Consider the following 22,556-nt stretch of genomic DNA (forward strand, 5'->3'; position numbering starts at 1 on the left):
GAATACAGGTAACCAATGAGGTGACTGACAGAGTAGCTTTGCAGACGATGAACGTCTGGCTAGGAAGATTAGCCTCGCAGCTGCATTCATAATGGACTGTAGTGGTGAGAGTCTGTATTGGGGAAGGCCAATAAGGAGACTATTGCAATACTCAATGCGTGAGATGATGAGAGCATGGATTAGAGTTTTTGCAGTGTCTTGTGTAAGGTAAGGGCAAACTTTAAATATGTTTTTTAGGTGAATGTGGCATGATTTTGAGACAGATTGAATGTGGAGTACAAAGGAAAGTTCTGAGTCAAGGATAACGCCTAGGCAGCAAGCTTGAGAGGTAGCATAGTACACAAACAGTACATGCAAAGTACATGCACACTACACGTACAGCACATACACAGCACACACAGCATATGCATACCTCCCGACATACGGCCTCTTCAAAAGGGTACACTCTTCGTTAGCGCCGGAAAAGGGGGCATGGCCTATGAAAAGAGGGCGTGACCTCAGGGATGATGGGTCCTTGTACACACACAACACACGCACAGTACACACACAGTAAATGTGCTGCTTGCGTTGGGGAATACACAGTTGCATTACTACAGTACATTTATGAACTTTAGGCTTAATGCTGACAACATTAAGACCATTAGACGTGAGGCAAGTACAGATTTATCTGATTTACCCTCACACAGCCTCAGATTCCAGCCACATGTTATTGCTGCTCACTTATCCGTGCCATTCAGAGAACATTTGAAACACGAAATCGACAGATAATCATTTGCAGCTAAAGGCTCCTCTCCAAGAGCAGTTAACGTTCTGGAGGGTGAACCGCGTCCCGTGTACAAACCTCCCACAAGAGCCGTGGAAATGAAAGAGCAGCAGAATGAAAGAATGGAGTTAAACGGAGACAGATGACAGAGAATGCCACACACTGGGGCTGGCAGGGGCGCAGCATTCCTGTGCTCCAGCGAGTCCTGAGCGGAGGGGCATAGATTCCCTGGTGCCGGAGATATGAGATAGCAGTGTGCATGGGGGCAGACAGCACAGCTGCGTCATTAACCTCAGCGCAGGTGGACGCCAACACATGCAACAGTTCCAGGGTGTATTTACTAGAGTGAGAAACACAGCGCTAAGGGTATAATGTTACATATCACACTGCAGTAATGGTATAATGTTACATATCACACTGCGGTAATGGTATAATGTTACATATCACACTGCGGTATTGGTATAATGTTACATATCACACTACAGGTAATGGTATAATGTTACATATCACACAGCGGTAATGGTATAATGTTACATATCACACTGCAGTAATGGTATAATGTTACATATCACACTGCAGTAATGGTATAATGTTACATATCACACTGCAGTAATGGTATAATGTTACATATCACACTGCGGTAATGGTATAATGTTACATATCACACTGCGGTAATGGTATAATGTTACATATCACACTGCAGTAATGGTATAATATTACATATCACACTGCAGTAATGGTATAATGTTACATATCACACTGCAGTAATGGTATAATATTACATATCACACTGCGGTAAGGGTATAATGTTACATATCACACTGCAGTAATGGTATAATGTTACATATCACACTGCGGTAATGGTATAATGTTACATATCAAACTGCAGTAATGGTATAATGTTACATATCACACTGCGGTAATGGTATAATGTTACATATCGCACTGCGGTAATGGTATAATGTTACATATCACACTGCAGTAATGGTATAATGTTACACATCACACTGCGGTAAGGGTATAATGTTACATATCACACTGCAGTAATGGTATAATGTCACATATCACACTGCAGTAATGGTATAATGTTACATATCACACTGCGGTAATGGTATAATGTTACATATCACACTGCAGTAATGGTATAATGCTACATATCACACTGCGCTAAGGGTATAATGTTACATATCACACTGCGGTAATGGTATAATGTTACATATCACATTGCAGTAATGGTATAATGTTACATATCACACAGCAGTAATGGTATAATGTTACATATCACACTGCAGTAATGGTATAATGTTACATATCACACTGCAGTAATGGTATAATGTTACATATCACACTGCGGTAATGGTATAATGTTACATATCACACTGCAGTAATGGTATAATGTTACATATCACACTGCAGTAATGGTATAATGCTACATATCACACTGCAGTAATGATATAATGTTACATATCACACTGCGGTAATGGTATAATGTTACATATCGTACTGCAGTAATGGTATAATGTTACATATCACACTGCGGTAATGGTATAATGTTACATATCAAACTGCAGTAATGGTATAATGTTACATATCGCACTGCGCTAAGGGTATAATGTTACATATCACACTGCGGTAATGGTATAATGTTACATATCACACTGCAGTAATGGTATAATGTTACATATCACACTGCAGTAATGGTATAATGTTACATATCACACTGCAGTAATGGTATAATGTTACATATCACACTGCAGTAATGGTATAATGTTACAAATCACACTGCAGTAATGGTATAATGTTACATATCACACTGCAGTAATGGTATAATGTTACATATTACACTGCAGTAATGGTATAATGTTACATATCACACAGCGGTAATGGTATAATGTTACATATCGCACTGTGGTAATGGTATAATGTTACATATCGCACTGCGCTAAGGGTATAATGTTACATATCACACTGCGGTAATGGTATAATGTTACATATCACACTGCAGTAATGGTATAATGTTACATATCACACTGCGGTAATGATATAATGTTACATATTACACTGCGGTAATGGTATAATGTTACATATCACACTGCGGTAATGATATAATGTTACATATCACACTGCGGTAATGGTATGATGTTACATATTACACTGCGCTAAGGGTATAATGTTACATATCACGCTGCGGTAATGGTATAATGTTACACATCACACTGCGGTAATGGTATAATGTTACATATCACACTGCAGTAATGGTATAATGTTACATATCACACTGCGGTAATGGTATAATGTTACATATCACACTGCGGTAATGGTATAATGTTACATATCACACTGCAGTAATGGTATAATGTTACATATCACACTGCAGTAATGGTATAATGTTACATATCACACTGCAGTAATGGTATAATGTTACATATCACACTGCGGTAATGGTATAATATTACATATCACACTGCAGTAATTGTATAATGTTACATATCGCACTGCGGTAATGGTATAATGTTACATATCACACTGCAGTAATGGTATAATGCTACATATCACACTGCAGTAATGGTATAATGTTACATATCACACTGCAGTAATGGTATAATATTACATATCACACTGCGGTAATGGTATAATATTACATATCACACTGCAGTAATTGTATAATGTTACATATCGCACTGCGGTAATGGTATAATGTTACATATCACACTGCAGTAATGGTATAATGCTACATATCACACTGCAGTAATGGTATAATGTTACATATCACACTGCAGTAATGGTATAATGTTACATATCACACTGCAGTAATGGTATAATGTTACATGTCACACTGCAGTAATGGTATAATGTTACATATCACAATGCAGTAATGGTATAATGTTACATATCACACTGCAGTAATGGTATAATGTTACATATCGCACTGCGGTAATGGTATAATATTACATATCACACTGCAGTAATGTTATAATGTTACATATCACACTGCGGTAATGGTATAATATTACATATCACACTGCGGTAATGGTATAATATTACATATCACACTGCGGTAATGGTATAATATTACATATCACACTGCAGTAATTGTATAATGTTACATATCGCACTGCGGTAATGGTATAATGTTACATATCACACTGCAGTAATGGTATTATGTTACATATCACACTGCAGTAATGGTATAATGTTATATCTCACACTACAGTAATGGTATAATGTTACATATCACACTGCGGTAATGGTATAATATTACATATCACACTGCGGTAATGGTATAATATTACATATCACACTGCGGTAATTGTATAATGTTACATATCACACTGCAGTAATGGTATAATGTTACACATCACACTGCGGTAATTGTATAATGTTACATATCACACTGCAGTAATTGTATAATGTTACATATCACACTGCGGTAATGGTATAATGTTACACATCACACTGCGGTAATTGTATAATGTTACATATCACACTGCAGTAATGGTATAATATTACACATCACACTGCGGTAATGGTATAATATTACATATCACACTGCAGTAATGGTATAATGTTACATATCACACTGCAGTAATGGTATAATGTTACACATCACACTGCGGTAATGGTATAATGTTACATATCACACTGCAGTAATTGTATAATGTTACACATCACACTGCGGTAATGGTATAATGTTACATATCACACTGCAGTAATGGTATAATATTACATATCACACTGCGGTAATTGTATAATATTACATATCACACTGCGGTAATGGTATAATGTTACATATCACACTGCGGTAATGGTATAATGTTACATATCACACTGCAGTAATTGTATAATGTTACATATTATATTGTGTAATTCATCATTCATCATTAGTAAGTAACACGTTCTGTCTTCCTATCAGAAACAGATGTACATCTGCAGGTATAAGCCAACTGCATATATAATAATGTGCTAAATACACCAACCAATATTTTATAAGATGATCCGTAAATCCGCTGTATTGTTGTATAAACCTGGGTGCAATCTGCGGTCGTGGTTATAGTGAGATCAGGGCCCAGCAATAAGAACCAGACACTGCTGATTACTCAGAGATTTATCTGGAAATGTCACATTTCTCCTTCCAGTATTTCTGCTAGAACATACGTCTGACTGACACGAGGAGATTTATTTAGCTACTATTCTCAGTGTCAGACGGATAGATACAGATGGAACTGATAGTCTTTGCTTCAATCAGGAATAAAATATCAGCCAGTCAAGATTATACGATTGAGTGGCAGATACAAAATCTGTGTCAAAGCAGCACAAATAAGGTTCTCCATTTGTCAATCATTCTGTAAATGTATATACATTGAGTATCCCGTATACAGATATTCGTTATCAAAATTATTCCAAAAACCATAGTTTCCAAAATGTAGGTTTTTTTTTTCTTCTAAAAACCTACTGGGAACATCTGTTACTGGCACTACTGGCATCATCTGTAACTGGCACTACTGGGGAGATCTGTAACTGGCTCTACTGGGGACATCATATGTAACTGACACTACTAGGGACATTTGTAACTGGCACAACTGGGTATATCTGTAACTTACACTACTGGGGACATCTCTAACTGCCACTACTGGGGACATTATCTGTAACAGGCACTACTGGATACATCTGTAACTGACACTACTGAGGATATGATATGTAACTGGCACTACTGGGCACATGATATGTAACTGGCACTACTGGGGACCTGATATGTAACTGGCACTACTGGGGACATGATATGTAACTGGCACTACTGGGGACATGTTATGTAACTGGCACTACTGGGGACATGGTATGTAACTGGCACTACTGGGGACATGATATGTAACTAGTACTAGTGGGGACATAATATGTAACTGGCACTACTGGGGACATTATATGTAACTGGCACTACTGGGGACATGATATGTAACAGCACTACTGAGGACATGATATGTAACTGGCAATACTGGGGGCATGATATGTAGCTGGCACTACTGGGGGCATGATATGTAGCTGGCACTACTTGGGACATGATATGTAACGGCACTACTGGGGACATGATATGTAACTGACACTACTGGGGACATGATATGTAACTGGCACTACTGAGGACATGATATGTAACTGACATTACTGGGGACATGATCTGTAACTGCCACTACTGGGGACATGATCTGTAAATGGCACTACTGGGGACATGATATGTAACTGACACTACTGGGGACATGATATGTAACTGGCACTACTGAGGACATGATATGTAACTGACATTACTGGGGACATGATATGTAACTGGCACGACTGGGGACATGTTATGTAACTGTCACTACTGGGGACATGATATGTAACTGGCACTACTGAGGACATGATATGTAACTGGCACTACTGGGGACATGATCTGTAACTGCCACTGCTGGGGACATGATCTGTAACTGCCACTACTGGGGACATGATGTGTAACTGCTATCAATACCGATATTTATATGATCAAAGAACAATAAGTGAAAAGCGTAGGTTACGTCTTATGTCCGTAACCTGTGTACCCTTTATCTCTAACTACGTGCGAACAAAACGCAGCGCAGCGTAGCGTACCTTTATCGTGTATTATACACGGAAGAGCCAATGCATTAATAGGAGATCCCTTCGCAGTACTTTGTCTCTAATCTGCGAATACACCTTTAAGGACAAGGTCCGTAATTCACCTTATCACTAGATGCGAATAATAGACGAGACCACAGTATAAAGGTGAGGAGATAGAAACTCGGTAAATAGTGTATTTAGTCCCTAATAGACAAAAGGGGATTACAGAAATAGGAAAAACACAGTGTAACACGTAATGCAGTTGTCTAACAATGAATATACAAATCAGGCTCTACTAGGGAAAGAAAACAGGCACAGGATACAATCAGCCAACAATACAATAAAAGTAAGTACAGTGAATGCAACCGTTTACCGTCTCTAATATGCGCAGCGCAGTCCGTCGGAGCTCGCTATATTCAGATTGAACTATAGCCCGGTCAATGGTCAGGGAAATGAAGCAGTGCCGAAGTGACCGAGGCCGCCCTGGGTCACTTAACTTATAGGGTCAGAAGGGGGAGGTCAAAGGCCGTTCCTATTGGTCAGGGTTCGAATGTCCAGTCCTCAGTGATTGGTGCAAAGTAATACAACTGGTTTGCAAAGGTGCAGGGGGGGAGTGAACTTTGGAGTCCTTTGTGTGCTGGCATCGTCGTCAGGGGTCGTAAATAGCAGCAAGAACCGGTTATAACTAGATTCTTTTGTAACACACATTTTAACAGAAACAGTCTTGGGAATATGGATTTTGTCCGTAATTATCGGACCGTATGTATTGCGAATTATTCGCAATGACCGGAATACTGCGCATGGGAAACGGAACGGTACCAAACATTATACAGACAGAAGTATGTAAAGCTGACTAGTCCTTTTGCTGCAGTTTTCCAGGTGTGGATACATCATTTGCATTATTTTTCGTTGTGTGGTCTAGGATCTCCTTGTGGGATTACCATAACGTGTGGCTGCCCGCCAAGCAATGTTTCGATGGGAACAAATGAGGTGGAGTTCTGAGAGTGATTCTACTACTACAAAAAAGATTGTGGGGTGTACCATCAGTCCCTTGAGGTTTACACATGACCTAAAATCTTTTATATATACTTGCATACTCAGGGGTGCTTCTGGGCTGCCATATCTATACACACAAACGTCAACACATATATATAAAAAAATAAGTAAATAAATAACTAGAACGCTTCTAGAGTGGACTGTACAAAGTCGATTTGTATTACCTGCAGAGGATCCTGCTGGAGGAGGGATGTGGAGATGGCTCTGTGGGAACAGCCGTTCCAGTTTCTTTCCCCAGACAAGTAAGGCATGATCCTGTCGTCTTACCTGTCTGTGGGCACACCAGTAATTTCGGACTAATTTTCCACATACCTTCCCTGTCAAGACAAGTCAGGCCATGGGCTATCTCTGCCCTGACAGTTTGGCATGTTCTCAGAGTCACTGGTTTTCCTTGTCCATCTTTCTTCTCCTGTCCACATCCCTTCGGCTTCCAGTCTGCTTCTCCTGCAGGGGACACAAATCTTGTATTTCTTATGTGAATACACTGATATTTACAGGGGGAACACAAACATTATCCGCAGAGCGCATGGCTCACCCAGCTGCCTTGCCAGCGTGTTCATCATCAAGTGACACTGAATCCTTATCGAAGGTGTGGGCTTTACACTTGATAACAGCCACTCTGTCCGGCAGCTGTGTGGCTGTCAGGAATCCTTTAAACTTACAACGCTTGCGCCACTGGAGGGCCAACTACTGAAACAAACATCTCTGAGGCGCGATAGGGCCTAAGATCTTCTGCATTACCCCAACAAACATACTTGGAGTCGGCATGAATATTGGCTGTTTCTCTCTCAGCCCGCAGTACTACTAATGAGGCTGCTGTTGCTGAGTAAGACGTCCAATGGGTTCAGCCTCTACTATGCCTTTTCCATCAATTACGGTATAGCCAGTGTACAATTTTCCCCTCTCCGTGTTGTGGAAAGAACGAGGGAGAGAGAAGAAAAAAAAAATGAATTACATCTTCCAATGGGTTGTTACCACCCTTTGGGGGCATGCTGCAAAGGTCTGATTCAAACATGTCATGCAATCATATTTGTCTCGGCTCCCACTAAACTCCACCATTCCAGCAACCTCAGCACCACTCCACCCTTTGTGCCTTGGAGGGCACACCTGGTAAGAGTGTTGCTGGGTTTACAATATTACCCATTTTACTGGTAACATTTATAGACTTCATCAATGCAAGTTCCCATTTAGTGAACTTGGCTGATGAATATTTTTCACATGTTTAGGCAGAATTTTAGGAGTGTCCAGACTAAGGGCCTTATTTTGGTTCACTCTTTCTGACAAAATACTTCTTAGATGGACAAAACCATGTGCACTGCAGGGGGGCAGATGTAAAATGTGCAGAGAGAATTAGATTTGGGTGAGTTATTTTGTTTCTGTGAAGGAAAAATACTGGCTGCTTTATTTTTACACTGCAATATAGATCTCACTTTGAAGTAAAACCCCACCCAAATCTAATTCTCTCTGCACATGTTACATCTGCATTACCTGCAGTGCACATGGTTTTGCCCATCTAAGAAGGATTTTGTCCGAAAGAATGAACCAAAATAAGGCCCTATATGAGGAGCATAACCAGTTAAAACACACCCCAACACCACATTCTCAGTTTTGTTTACCGGTAGTGCTATGGCAACTACAGTGTGTAAACAAGTAGGAAGTGCTCGAGTAACTGGGTTTAATTGTACACTGCAGTACGACATTGGTCAGGCTGACATCACCAGGTTTCTTACGTCACTATATCTGTCGCCCCCTCAGCAGGTCTAGTATTCCAAATCATATGGTCTCTTGTGTCAGTCATACCCATGGCAAAGGCTGTAATCAGGCCTGTTTCTCTCTCTTTACTCTCCACATCTGTCTGTAAAGACATGGGTTTTGTGATTGCATCTATTTATATGTAAATGAGTTTTACAACCCTTTTCATTCTCTGTTGAAGGGGAATGCTTTGTGCACTACTTGGACTGCTTTTCACAAGATGGTGGCTGTGGTTGCCCTGGGTAACATAAGGAGCAATGCTTAAGGTTACTATGACGTTGTTCAAAATTTACTGAAAAATATATTTTGTGACTACTCGCTTTATGGGGTACCGCATATTCACAATACAGTATGTTACTATGTACATCCTTGCTGGCGGGTCGCCAGAACGTACGTGCTGGTGACCCGCCAGCAGCCTCGCCAGCGAGGAGACTGAGACGCACGTGCGTCTCACGCGCACGCGCGTCTCAGTCTCCGTCGCTAGCGCGACGGAAACCCTGTCCGTCTCCGCCTCAGGGAGACGGACAGGGTTAGGGGGGGTTAGGGGGGGGGTGCGGGCAGGCGGCGGGGACCCGGGGAACTGATGGAAGCGCCGTCGGAAGGGGACGCGCGCGCCCTCTCGTGCGCGTGCGTCCCCTTCTCACCATCGCCATGGCGCTGGCGGGGGATGGCGGCTGGCGACGCCAGCGCCATCCCCTGCAAAGATGGGACCTGACCCATCTGTAGGTATTTCTCTGCTGGGAGTGCGACAGATTTTTCTAACTATTTTTCTATGATTTGTGGGTTTATGGTTACTAATGTGTCCCAGATTTCCCCCTCCCCCCCCTATTCAGGCGCAACCGCAATCTGTCCTGAGATACCTTATGTCCTGCCTCGGGAGGATACACCAGAAGTTGTCTATCGCCATCTGCTGGTGTTGTGGATGAGAAAAGGACATAACAATAGATCATTGACCCATTGTATTGGTATCAACCCATTTGTAGGCTGTAAGGACAGTGTGCGATCCTGCAAGACCCGGGGGAGGGGCTTTGTGGCTCTCTAAAGTTTCTGGAACAGAAGAGTAGGGGAAGGAAAAAAAAATGGAAAAAGAGAGAGAAAGTCAAAAGGGTAGAAAAAAATTAATGACAGTTATGTGTACATTTATTTTCAACAGAAAATGTTCTCTTTTATTTGGATGACACCAGGATTTGGCACTATGGGGGAATTGGCTCTCAACTATTTGGTTCTTACCCTTTTCAACTCCTGTTCTGATCTGTAAGCCCTCCCTTCTTTCTCTTTCGTAGTGTGGTTGTGACTATGGGCTGTGTCTAAGGGTATTTAGCTAAAAGTTCTCTTTTGGGAACCTTGTTATTTCACTGGGTATTTTTCCCGCTCAACCTCAGGTTTCAAATGGTGAAGCTGTACTTTGGGGCGCTATGCTTTCTGTTTTTAACTGGGTTTCTATTGAAGCTATCGTTGCCATTAATCCTGTGTCCTGCCCATCTTTAGTTCAAAGGGAACTCGGTATTTGTGCTGTAGTTTTTAGCTACCTTAGATGGGTTAAAAAAAATCTATAACAGTACAGTGCAGCATTAGTCATGGGGGGTATATCTAACGATTTTGCATCTAGTTCGTGCATACTGGTCCTGTTGTCTCTAAGTTATGAATTCTCTGGAGTCCAGCAGCAGACATAACTTATTTTTCAAGGTAGTTCTGTAATTTGAAGGTCCATCGTAGCCGCTGCAGTCAATAAGACAGAGCATTTGATATGCAAGTGCCCGATTATGATCTCTATTTTGTTTTTCCAATGGATAATGCTGCACTTTTCCTGTTACCCCAATTGTAACTGCTATTTGCTTGGTACAACCTAGATCAGGAGGGAAGGTTGTTAACGGGTTTGATAAAAAAAAAAAAAAAAACTTTTTCATTTAAACCATTTCACTTACCCATATCTGAGGCTCCTCACTCAGGTATTGTCTTAATCTAACTGGCTGTAGGATACAGGTATGACCTGTTTCCTATTGTCTTACCTGGGTTGCCCTTAGTACAGTGTCAGCCATCAGATGGGGAGGAGGCATGTTGCGTGACCTGTCTGTCTCCTCCCATTGTCTAGGGGCTGGGTATCTCCGTGTCTCACCCTGGTGAGATTCCCAGTCTCGCCTAGGTGTTTTGTAACTCCTGGGGTTTCCTGATTTGCAAAGTGTCCCTCCCTGTTGCATCTGTAGCATACTATTGGCCTTCTATCTGTGTCTCTGATGTTCTGGTGGTGTGGGGTCTTGTTAGGGGCCTTACTGAGAGCTTGGATGCTAACCATCATTAGTTTGTCAGTTTGCAGTTCCCTGTGCTTCTTTATGTTCCGGTCGTGGTCCATGGCAGATTCCCGTAGGGCATCTACTGTCATTCCACGCCAATTTGGGAAAGATGTCTGAACTCTAGCTCTCAGATTTTCTCTAAGCCCTTCCACTAGCACAGAGACAATCATCTCCCTCAGGTGGGGGTCGTCCTTAGGCTCGGAGACACCAGTGTATTTTGATACCGTTTGCAAGGCCCTGGAGAAATAATCAGCAGCGGATTCACCATCCTTTTGTTTGATGGTGAATATCTTGCTATATTCCACTGCCGCAGGAAAATACACTCCCAATTGTAAGTTGATTAGGCGTATATTTTCCTGGTTGATCTCATCATTTATTTCCCTGTCCCCTCTCAACCCACTATCCTGAATGAATTTCGGGATGTCTATGTGGGTAGGGAGACAGGCCCTCAACATGATTCTCCAATCCTTATTGGTGGGTTCATCAGAGTTTCCCAGATCCCTTACAAATTTCTGGCTCAATGCCAGATCTTTCCTAGGATCAGGGAAATCTGAAATGATGGACCGCAGTTCTAAACGTGTCCATGGGTTTAGCATGGTCATCTTTCTGGTAGGTATCACACCCTCTCTGTCTGCCTTACCATAAGGAACCTCCAGCGTGCGTACAGGGTATGTTTGTACCACGTCCGCATTACTGGGACCTGGTGTGGAGTTGACTGTGTCTGTGCTGTGTGGTGCTATCTTACCTGTGTCCACAACTGCGCTGTTGGCATCAGCCGTCTCCTCTCCCTGTGCTGGAGCCCCAGCAGCAGGTTTTGCTGGTTCAGCCTTTCCTTCAAGCATGTTAATTGCATGGGAGACGGCCAATGTCAACAGCTGATCGTTTTCCTCTCTGGTTTCCTAGTAAGGGGATAAAACAGGGTACAGGTTAGTAATGGTTAAATCTTTACTTATGTTTTGTTTGGCAGTTATTAACCCCTCCGGCACATATAGAGGTGGGGGAGCGGTTGCGGTTGCATTCCTGTTACGGCTGATTGTATCTGGTATTGCTAGACATCCAATTCCCCATTGTTCCTGCCCTTCCTTCACAACTTAAGAATCTCAATGTGCTTCACTCTCTTCTTACGACAGGAGAGTAGACATATCTCATCTTTTACTGCTGATAAGATTTCTGGATCAAAGCTACCAACACTGGGAAATTCTAACTTGCTGCCCTGTGTCATCTTTTTCCATTTCTTTTGGTAAACAACTGCTCGTTCACCGTGCTTACTGCACATTATGAAAGCTGCCGACCCTTTGGGTCGACTAGATTCCTCCCTAACTAGCACGGCATCCCTGTGCGACCCGTTATTACCCATGGTTACAGGAATAAACGTTCACAGCTAGTAGACACCGGTGGGTCGTTTATTTCGTGAGTAGCTCCCAAAACACTCCTCCTCAGCGACCTAGAACGCTTCCGCACTTAAGCGTAACGCGAAGGCTACGAGGTAATAATACTCAATCACCACAGTCTCTCGGCTAGCAGCGAACTGCTAGTCAACTTGCAGGGTGCGGCCAAATTTTGCAGAACACAAGAAAACTTGTTTTTCCTGTATCCCCAAAACCCGGTATTTCTAAAGCAGCTGATCGGATCACTGGGTTCCGATTTAGCTTCTTGTACCCTCCCGGTGGATCAAAATAGGTAGGTCCAGGGAAGGGGCAGTTCCTATGGGCACATCGTCACGTGCACCTTGTCCTACACCGGACTGTCCTACACCGGACTATGAACCGTCCTACACCGGACTGCGCTAACTGCGCTGAGTCGTGTCGTCACACACCCGTTCACCCAATGATTGTTTCACACTGGGCGCTATTTACACCTTGGTCTTACGCTTAATACTTGTAATATTTCTGTACAGAAAAATCTTCCCAGGTTGGTAGTTTCTCACTAGATACTTATGCAGGTATAAATCCCTTTTAAATGGCTATAGGAATCTATTAAAATAATGCTTGAGTTGTTTGCTTTGGGGAAAAATGAACAATAAAAGAAAAACTTATTTTCTCTTATTAATTACCGCTTTATCCACAGTATGTTACTATACTGTTTTAAATAAAGCTAGTGATTAAATACTGTTCACCTTTGGGTTCCTATGTGTGCTGCATGTGCAGTGCCATTGAACAGCCACGTGTATACGTGTGTTTATTAAACCTGTTCACAGGCCGCCGATGAATCGGCCACCCACGTGTTCTATAGTGTATTTGCAAGTAATTGCGCATAAATATGGAATAAATCCCTTAACTCCGTCCGTAAGTTACGTACAAAGATGCGAAATAAATCCTGCACTCAATCCGTAAATTACGTACAAAGATGCGAAAATTTCCCAATGTAAGCACGTGCGCGCGCACCTTGCGTAATACACAATAGACGCTTCACGTTACTGTAAAAAGGCCCAGAACTTATCGCCACGTAGCGGAGTCCCTGGCCGTGCAGTAACTCACAATAAAAGTTATAGTTTTGCACAGAAGGGATCTTCTATGTACTATAATAAACACAGGCCTTTGTCTCCACGTGTGCGAACCTTATCGCACGTGGCACATATACTGTAATGAACAAGCAACTCAAGACACTATACCCCGTTAAACTACTTGTGGCAGGCAGAAGTACAGTTTACTAAACACTTAAATATACTTTAAAACACGTGGTTTAATGTTTCATTGGATTTCACTTATTGTACTTCGGGTTCAAACGCTAGCACCTCTCGAACCCTGCACCACCGCGGACCTGGCCTATCCAGCAATAGATAATAATTACTTCTACCCTTTTGCTGGTATAGGTTAAGCCGCGCGTTTGGTACAGAGTTCTAGAGTGTGAAACGGCCGGACGCCAGCCCCCAATTATCAATACCGATATTTATATGATCAAAGAACAATAAGTGAAAAGCGTAGGTTACGTCTTATGTCCGTAACCTGTGTACCCTTTATCTCTAGCTACGTGCGAACAAAACGTAGCGCAGCGTAGCGTACCTTTATCGTGTATTATACACGGAAGAACCAATGCATTAATAGGAGATCCCTTCGCAGTACTTTGTCTCTAATCTGCGAATACACCTTTAAGGACAATGTCCGTAATTCACCTTATCGCTAGATGCGAATAATAGACGAGACCACAGTATAAAGGTGAGGAGATAGAAACTCCGTAAATAGTGTATTTAGTCCCTTATGGACAAAAGGGGATTACAGAAATAGGAAAAACACAGTGTAACACGTAATGCAGTTGTCTAACAATGAATATACAAATCAGGCTCTACTAGGGAAAGAAAACAGGCACAAGATACAATCAGCCAACAATACAATAAAAGTAAGTACAGTGAATGCAACCGTTTACCGTCTCTAATATGCGCAGCGCAGTCCGGTCGGAGCTCGCTATATTCAGATTGAACTATAGCCGGGTCAATGGTCAGGGAAAAGAAGCAGTGCCGAAGTGACCTAGGCCGCCCTGGGTCACCTAACTTATAGGGTCAGAAGGGGGAGGTCATAGGCCGTTCCTATTGGTCAGGGTTCGAATGTCCAGTCCTCAGTGATTGGTGCAAAGTAATACAACTGGTTTGCAAAGGTGCAGGGGGGGAGTGAACTTTGGAGTCCTTTGTGTGTTGGCATCGTCGTCAGGGGTCATAAATAGCAGCAAGAACCGGTTATAACTAGATTCTTTTGTAACACACATTTTAACAGAAACAGTCTTGGGAATATGGATTTTGTCCGTAATTATCGGACCGTATGTATTGCGAATTATTCGCAATGACCGGAATACTGCGCATGGGAAACGGAACGGTACCAAACATTATACAGACAGAAGTATGTAAAGCTGACTAAACTATGTGTAGTGTTCTAAACCTTTAATAAACTATATTTTCTTTGGTGTAAGTATGGTATTATGAATTTATGTGTAATAGTATGGCTGCGCTTCTGGTCCACTTTGTCACACAGACTCGGGTATGTATAATTTATTTGCGCAACTCTGCGAACCAAAATGGCGGCCATACTATCCTAAAATGGCATGTATAAAACTAGACATTGACACTGCCACTACCGGGGACATGATCTGTAACTGCCACTACTGGGGACATGATATGTAACTGCCACTACTGGTGACATGATATGTAACTGACACTACTGGGGACATGATATGTAACGGCACTACTGAGGACATGATATGTAATTGGCACTACTGGGGACATGATATGTAACTGGCACTACTGGGGACATGATCTGTAACTGCCACTACTGGGGACATGATATGTAACTGCCACTACTGGTGACATGATCTGTAACTGCCACTAATGGGGACATGATATGTAACGGCACTACTGGGGACATGATATGTAACTGGCACAACTGAGGACATGATATGTAACTGGCAATACTGGGGACATGATCTGTAACTGCCACTACTGGGGACATGATCTGTAACTGCCACTAATGGGGACATGTTATGTAACTGTCACTACTGGGGACATGATATGTAACTGACACTACTGAGGACATCATATGTAACTGCCACTACTGGTGACATGATATGTAACTGACACTACTGAGGACATGATATGTAATTGGCACTACTGGGGACATGATATGTAACTGGCACTACTGGGGACATGATCTGTAACTGCCACTACTGGGGACATGATATGTAACTGCCACTACTGGTGACATGATATGTAACTGACACTACTGGGGACATGATATGTAACGGCACTACTGAGGACATGATATGTAATTGGCACTACTGGGGACATGATATGTAACTGGCACTACTGGGGACATGATCTGTAACTGCCACTACTGGGGACATGATATGTAACTGCCACTACTGGTGACATGATCTGTAACTGCCACCAATGGGGACATGATATGTAACGGCACTACTGGGGACATGATATGTAACTGGCACAACTGAGGACATGATATGTAACTGGTAATACTGGGGACATGATCTGTAACTGCCACTACTGGGGACATGATCTGTAACTGCCACTAATGGGGACATGTTATGTAACTGTCACTACTGGGGACATGATATGTAACTGACACTACTGAGGACATGATATGTAACTGCCACTACTGGTGACATGATATGTAACTGACACTACTGGGGACATGATATGTAACGGCACTACTGAGGACATGATATGTAATTGGCACTACTGGGGACATGATATGTAACTGGCACTACTGGGGACATGATCTGTAACTGCCACTACTGGGGACATGATATGTAACTGCCACTACTGGTGACATGATCTGTAACTGCCACTAATGGGGACATGATATGTAACGGCACTACTGGGGACATGATATGTAACTGGCACAACTGAGGACATGATATGTAACTGGCAATACTGGGGACATGATCTGTAACTGCCACTACTGGGGACATGATCTGTAACTGCCACTAATGGGGACATGTTATGTAACTGTCACTACTGGGGACATGATATGTAACTGACACTACTGAGGACATGATATGTAACTGCCACTACTGGTGACATGATCTGTAACTGCCACTAATGGGGACATGATATGTAACGGCACTACTGAGGACATGATATGTAACTGGCACTACTGGGGACATGATATGTAACTGGCACTACTGGGGGACATGATATGTAACTGCCACTACTGGGGACATGATCTGTAACTGCCACTAATGGGGACATGTTATGTAACTGTCACTACTGGGGACATGATATGTAACTGGCACTACTGAGGACATGATATGTAACTGGCACTACTGGGGACATGATCTGTAACTGCCACTGCTGGGGACATGATCTGTAAATGGCACTAATGGGGACATGATGTGTAACTGGCACTACTGGGGACATGATCTGTAACTGGCACTACTGGGGACATGATCTGTAACTGGCACTACTGGGGACATGATCTGTAACTGCCACTACTGGGGACATGATATGTAACGGCACTACTGAGGACATGATATGTAACTGGCACTACTGGGGACATGTTATGTAACTGGCACTACTGGGGACATGATCTGTAACTGCCACTACTGAGGACATGATATGTAACTGGCACTACTGGGGACATGATATGTAACTGGCACTACTGGGGACATGATCTGTAACTGCCACTACTGGGGACATGATATGTAACTGGCACTACTGGGGACATTATATGTAACTGGCACTACTCGGTAAATCTTTAACTGGCACTACTGGGAACATCTGTAACTGGTACTACTGGCCAGGCCACCCCCACTGGTGAGCGACGCTACATCTGACTGGGACGCATGAGCGTCCCACACTTACACGCGTCCCAGTTTCCCATCGAAGAGGGGACTGGAACCCTGCCCATTAGGTCGACATGCATTTAGGTTGACATGAGTTTCGGTCAACATGCAGAAAGGTCAATATGAGTCTAGGTCAACATGGGTTAAGTTGACAGGGTCATTAGGTCAACAGGGTCATTAGGTCAACATGGGTTAGGTCAACAGTCAAAAGGTCGACATGGGGGTTTTCACACTATTTTGAGCCGACGTGCTGACAGGTGGTTTTTCATGTTCTACCATCCACTTGGGGGTGGTGGGAGAATAACATAGTGTGCTGAGCATAGCAAGGCACCATGCCTGAAGCATGTGAGGGGACATGGTGCTATGTTTCAGTGTCCATGTCGACGTTCCGGACAAAAAGAATGTGAAAAACCCCATGTCAACCTTTTTCCTGTCGACCTAACCCATGTTGACCTAATGATCCATGTTTCCTATCCCCAAATCACGAGAAAACAGAAAAATGAGGACAATATTTTTATGACCTATGTCCAAATTCATCAGCTGTGATGGCATTGGCCCTTTACGATGCAGGCACGACGGTGGCTTCCTATTGGGCAGGAGTCTGGGCAGGGCAGCCGACTCCCAAGCCTGAAAACCTTCCTTTAGGTCATTTATCCCACGACTGTGAAATCTCTCGCTCATGCATTACACTGCTCAGATTTTAAATGATTTTTTAGAAAAGAAATGTTTTCCCAGCAGGTGATTCTTCTCAGCTTTTCATTGGAGCTGTCATGTCATAATGGTTTCTTTGCGCTGGTTCCAAGGCCAATCAACGTGCAGGTTTTGGCCGGAGCACACAAGTCTGCGGTCACCTAACACTGCAGATGGCTAACCACACAAGCACAGGGAGCACGGTTCCAGGAAACCAAGTTAATAATAAAAAATGATGTGGGTGATTGTAACGTATAAGGTCCCACCAAAGCAAATATTTGTCCAGATTTAGAATAATAACCAAAAAAGTAACCATTGCAGAAATAGGCAAAGGTACAAATGCTTGTGTTACTCTTTTCTTTGGCAGAGTTCAAGGAAGCTTTTTCCCTGTTTGATCGGACCCCTAACTGTGAACTGAAAATCACCTACGGACAATGCGGAGATGTCCTGAGGGCGTTAGGACAGAACCCAACCAACGCTGAAGTTCTCAAAGTTCTTGGCAGGCCAAAGCCAGAGGGTGAGTGTGTGACGTCCCTTCTCTCTGATGTTTTACTGACACACTTTATTTTTCCAGTCCTGATGGTTCCAGGTCTCCTGTGTAAGAGAGGAGAAAGAGAAACATTAGTAGGAAATGAATTGTATCACTCACAGAGCCGATCATTCATCAGGCAACCTAAGCATTAACTAAGGCCCAGTGTCTATTGACGGACTTGGATACCCTGCTACCTTGTGGTTCTCAAACTTGTTCCTCAAGTTACCCTAGCAGTCAAGGTTTTGCAGATATGCAAGCTGGTACGCTGAGCTGGCCACAGGCAAAGGCATCATAGGTAAATACCTAGGGGCATCTGTAATGTAATGGGAATTTTTATTTTACTTGGCTCTGGCATTGATCAGACATCTGGAAGTAGCAACAGCACAGTAGGGGTGTACGGGAGGGTTTAGGGCAGAGATGGCTGTGTGGCCAGTCTCTGGGAGACTTGCTTTCCTGTACATAGGGTAGGGAGTGCCACACAATTTTCAAGAGCCTCCTGGCTGCTTCGGTAGGGATGGCCAATGACCATCGAAGATTCCAAATCATTGATGGTTTAGGACAGATGTAGAATAGTTTTGCCATCAATATGGCAGAACTAGATGATTTGCCCCTATCGATGTCAAAGCATGACCAAATAGCTTTTTTTTATCCAAGGGGCTGGGACACGGAACAAAACTCCGCACCTGACACCCATAAAGCCCCATCCCCAAGGTTTTGATTGGCCAATGGGCTGGTCAGCCAAATAAAAAGGAAGGCCATTAATAGTTAAAACCATCAATGTTCATACATTACATAGTATGCTACCATCCATGGTCGTTTGCACTATCGATGGCAACCATTGATGGGAATAGTGCCGATGGCCATCCCTATGCTCGGGAAGGGGAGACAAGTACAGTTTACTTTCACGTTCTGCTGGACGCTGAGCAGCGGCAGCAGGATAAAGTGCTGGATAATGAGGGGGAAGCAGATACATGGAGAGTGGGGGGGGGTCTCGTGGGGCTGATGACACTACTATGGGGGTGGAGGCAAAAACATATGGGTAGTGGGGTCTCAGGGAGCTGGTGATACCGCCAAGGAGGAGGAGCTAATGACACTGCTATCAGCAGGGGATGGTAGGATTCAGAGACACATGGGGAGTGGGGGCTCAGGGTACTAATGTATGGGGGAGGGGGGTTGAGGGAGACATATGGGAAATTGGGGCTCAGAGGGAAATGCTATGGGCACGTTTAGATTCCATCATCCACATTTGTAAAAAGGGACCCAGAATCTAGACTAGTGCAGTGTTGCCTACCCTGATGGAATAGCCGGAAATTAGGTCCCCCGCTTTCCCCCGGAACAGGGGGAAACCCTCCCAGAGTGCTGACCAACTCCCGGCCCCAATGCATGTCATTTTAGCCCCGCCCACCATAGTGCAATGCTAGAAATAAAGACATAGCCCCCAAACAGCTCACCCATAGTGTGGCTCCGCCCCACCCCTTTCTGCTCCGGGCAGTAGCCCCGCCCCCCTGCCTCACTGAGCTTGCCGCCTTCTCTCAGAGAGAGCAGACAGAAATTATTAGGCAAGTATGGACCAGTGATGACGGTCACTAGGATGGACGTTCTGCTCCCGTTATAATGTACAGAAGGATTGTACTGCTCAGACCTCCTCAGTTATTGGGTGCTGGAAGGGTTAACCAGCGAAGCTTCCATAGTAAACAAAATCATTTGCTTTATTCAGCACAGATCCGTTTGCAGGGTGAGTAATTCACAAAACCACATTGGAGCTCAGTTGTCAGGACGCTCGCTCTGGGATTATTTCTTTACGTTTACTCAGTAATTTTACTCCATTATTAAACTGTTTTGATATCTGACAGCTAAATTAACCCCCGCTAACACACTAATGGGTCACAAGCCCCATTTCTAAGAGGTCTCTCTAGATTGCTTAGAAATGATGCACGGAACGCTTGATCGATATTACCATGCCTATCCCAAGCATGTTCACATTGTACTACTGTATTTGCATCTACCACCTCTGATGGGAGGCTATTCCACTTATCTACTACTCTTTCTTTGATGTAATCCTTCCTCACATTTCCCCTGAATCTTCCTCCCCCCAGTGTCAGTGCATGTCCTCGTGTTCTGCTGCTCCTCTTCCTGTAAAGAATGTCTCCCACCTGTACCTTCCTCCCTCTAGTGTCAGTGCATGTCCTCGTGTTCTGCTGCTCCTCTTCCTGTGACTAATGTCTCCCACCTGCACCTTCCTCCCCCTACTGTCAGTGCATGTCCTCGTGTTCTGCTGCTCCTCTTCCTGTGAAGAATGTCTCCCACCTGTACCTTCCTCCCTCTAGTGTCAGTGCATGTCCCCGTGTTCTGCTGCTCCTCTTCCTGTGACTAATGTCTCCCACCTGTACCTTCCTCCCCCTAGTGTCAGTGCATGTCCTCGTGTTCTGCTGCTCCTCTTCCTGTGAAGAATGTCTCCCACCTGTACCTTCCTCCCTCTAGTGTCAGTGCATGTCCTCGTGTTCTGCTGCTCCTCTTCCTGTGAAGAATGTCTCCCACCTGCACCTTCCTCCCTCTAGTGTCAGTGCATGTCCTCGTGTTCTGCTGCTCCTCTTCCTGTGAAGAATGTCTCCCACCTGCACCTTCCTCCCTCTAGTGTCAGTGCATGTCCTCGTGTTCTGTTGCTCCTCTTCCTGTGAAGAATGTCTCCCACCTGTACCTTCCTCCCTCTAGTGTCAGTGCATGTCCTCGTGTTCTGCTGCTCCTCTTCCTGTGACTAATGTCTCCCACCTGTACCTTCCTCCCTCTAGTGTCAGTGCATGTCCTCGTGTTCTGCTGCTCCTCTTCCTGTGAAGAATGTCTCCCACCTGTACCTTCCTCCCTCTAGTGTCAGTGCATGTCCTCGTGTTCTGTTGCTCCTCTTCCTGTGAAGAATGTCTCCCACCTGTACCTTCCTCCCTCTAGTGTCAGTGCATGTCCTCGTGTTCTGCTGCTCCTCTTCCTGTGACTAATGTCTCCCACCTGCACCTTCCTCCCCCTAGTGTCAGTGCATGTCCTCGTGTTCTGCTGCTCCTCTTCCTGTGAAGAATGTCTCCCACCTGTACCTTCCTCCCTCTAGTGTCAGTGCATGTCCCCGTGTTCTGCTGCTCCTCTTCCTGTGACTAATGTCTCCCACCTGTACCTTCCTCCCCCTAGTGTCAGTGCATGTCCTCGTGTTCTGCTGCTCCTCTTCCTGTGAAGAATGTCTCCCACCTGTACCTTCCTCCCTCTAGTGTCAGTGCATGTCCTCGTGTTCTGCTGCTCCTCTTCCTGTGAAGAATGTCTCCCACCTGCACCTTCCTCCCTCTAGTGTCAGTGCATGTCCTAGTGTTCTGCTGCTCCTCTTCCTGTGAAGAATGTCTCCCACCTGCACCTTCCTCCCTCTAGTGTCAGTGCATGTCCTCGTGTTCTGTTGCTCCTCTTCCTGTGAAGAATGTCTCCCACCTGTACCTTCCTCCCTCTAGTGTCAGTGCATGTCCTCGTGTTCTGCTGCTCCTCTTCCTGTGACTAATGTCTCCCACCTGTACCTTCCTCCCTCTAGTGTCAGTGCATGTCCTCGTGTTCT

At 44.0% G+C, this 22,556-nt stretch overlaps 1 protein-coding gene across 1 annotated transcript in view; it reads left to right on the forward strand.

Moving 5' to 3' along the window:
• The window catches only part of MYL3 (myosin light chain 3), an 81,852-nt gene that overhangs the window by 45,171 nt on the left and 14,125 nt on the right, over positions 1-22,556 (forward strand). Inside the window, exon 3 of the mRNA XM_083186444.1 lies at positions 18,809-18,958. Within this exon, the coding sequence (XP_083042570.1) occupies positions 18,809-18,958 (150 nt within the window). The remainder of the gene's footprint in view (positions 1-18,808; positions 18,959-22,556) is intronic.

This window comes from Crinia signifera, chromosome 5 (assembly GCF_055691185.1).
Source record: "Crinia signifera chromosome 5, ASM5569118v1, whole genome shotgun sequence".
Classification (NCBI taxonomy): domain Eukaryota; kingdom Metazoa; phylum Chordata; class Amphibia; order Anura; family Myobatrachidae; genus Crinia; species Crinia signifera.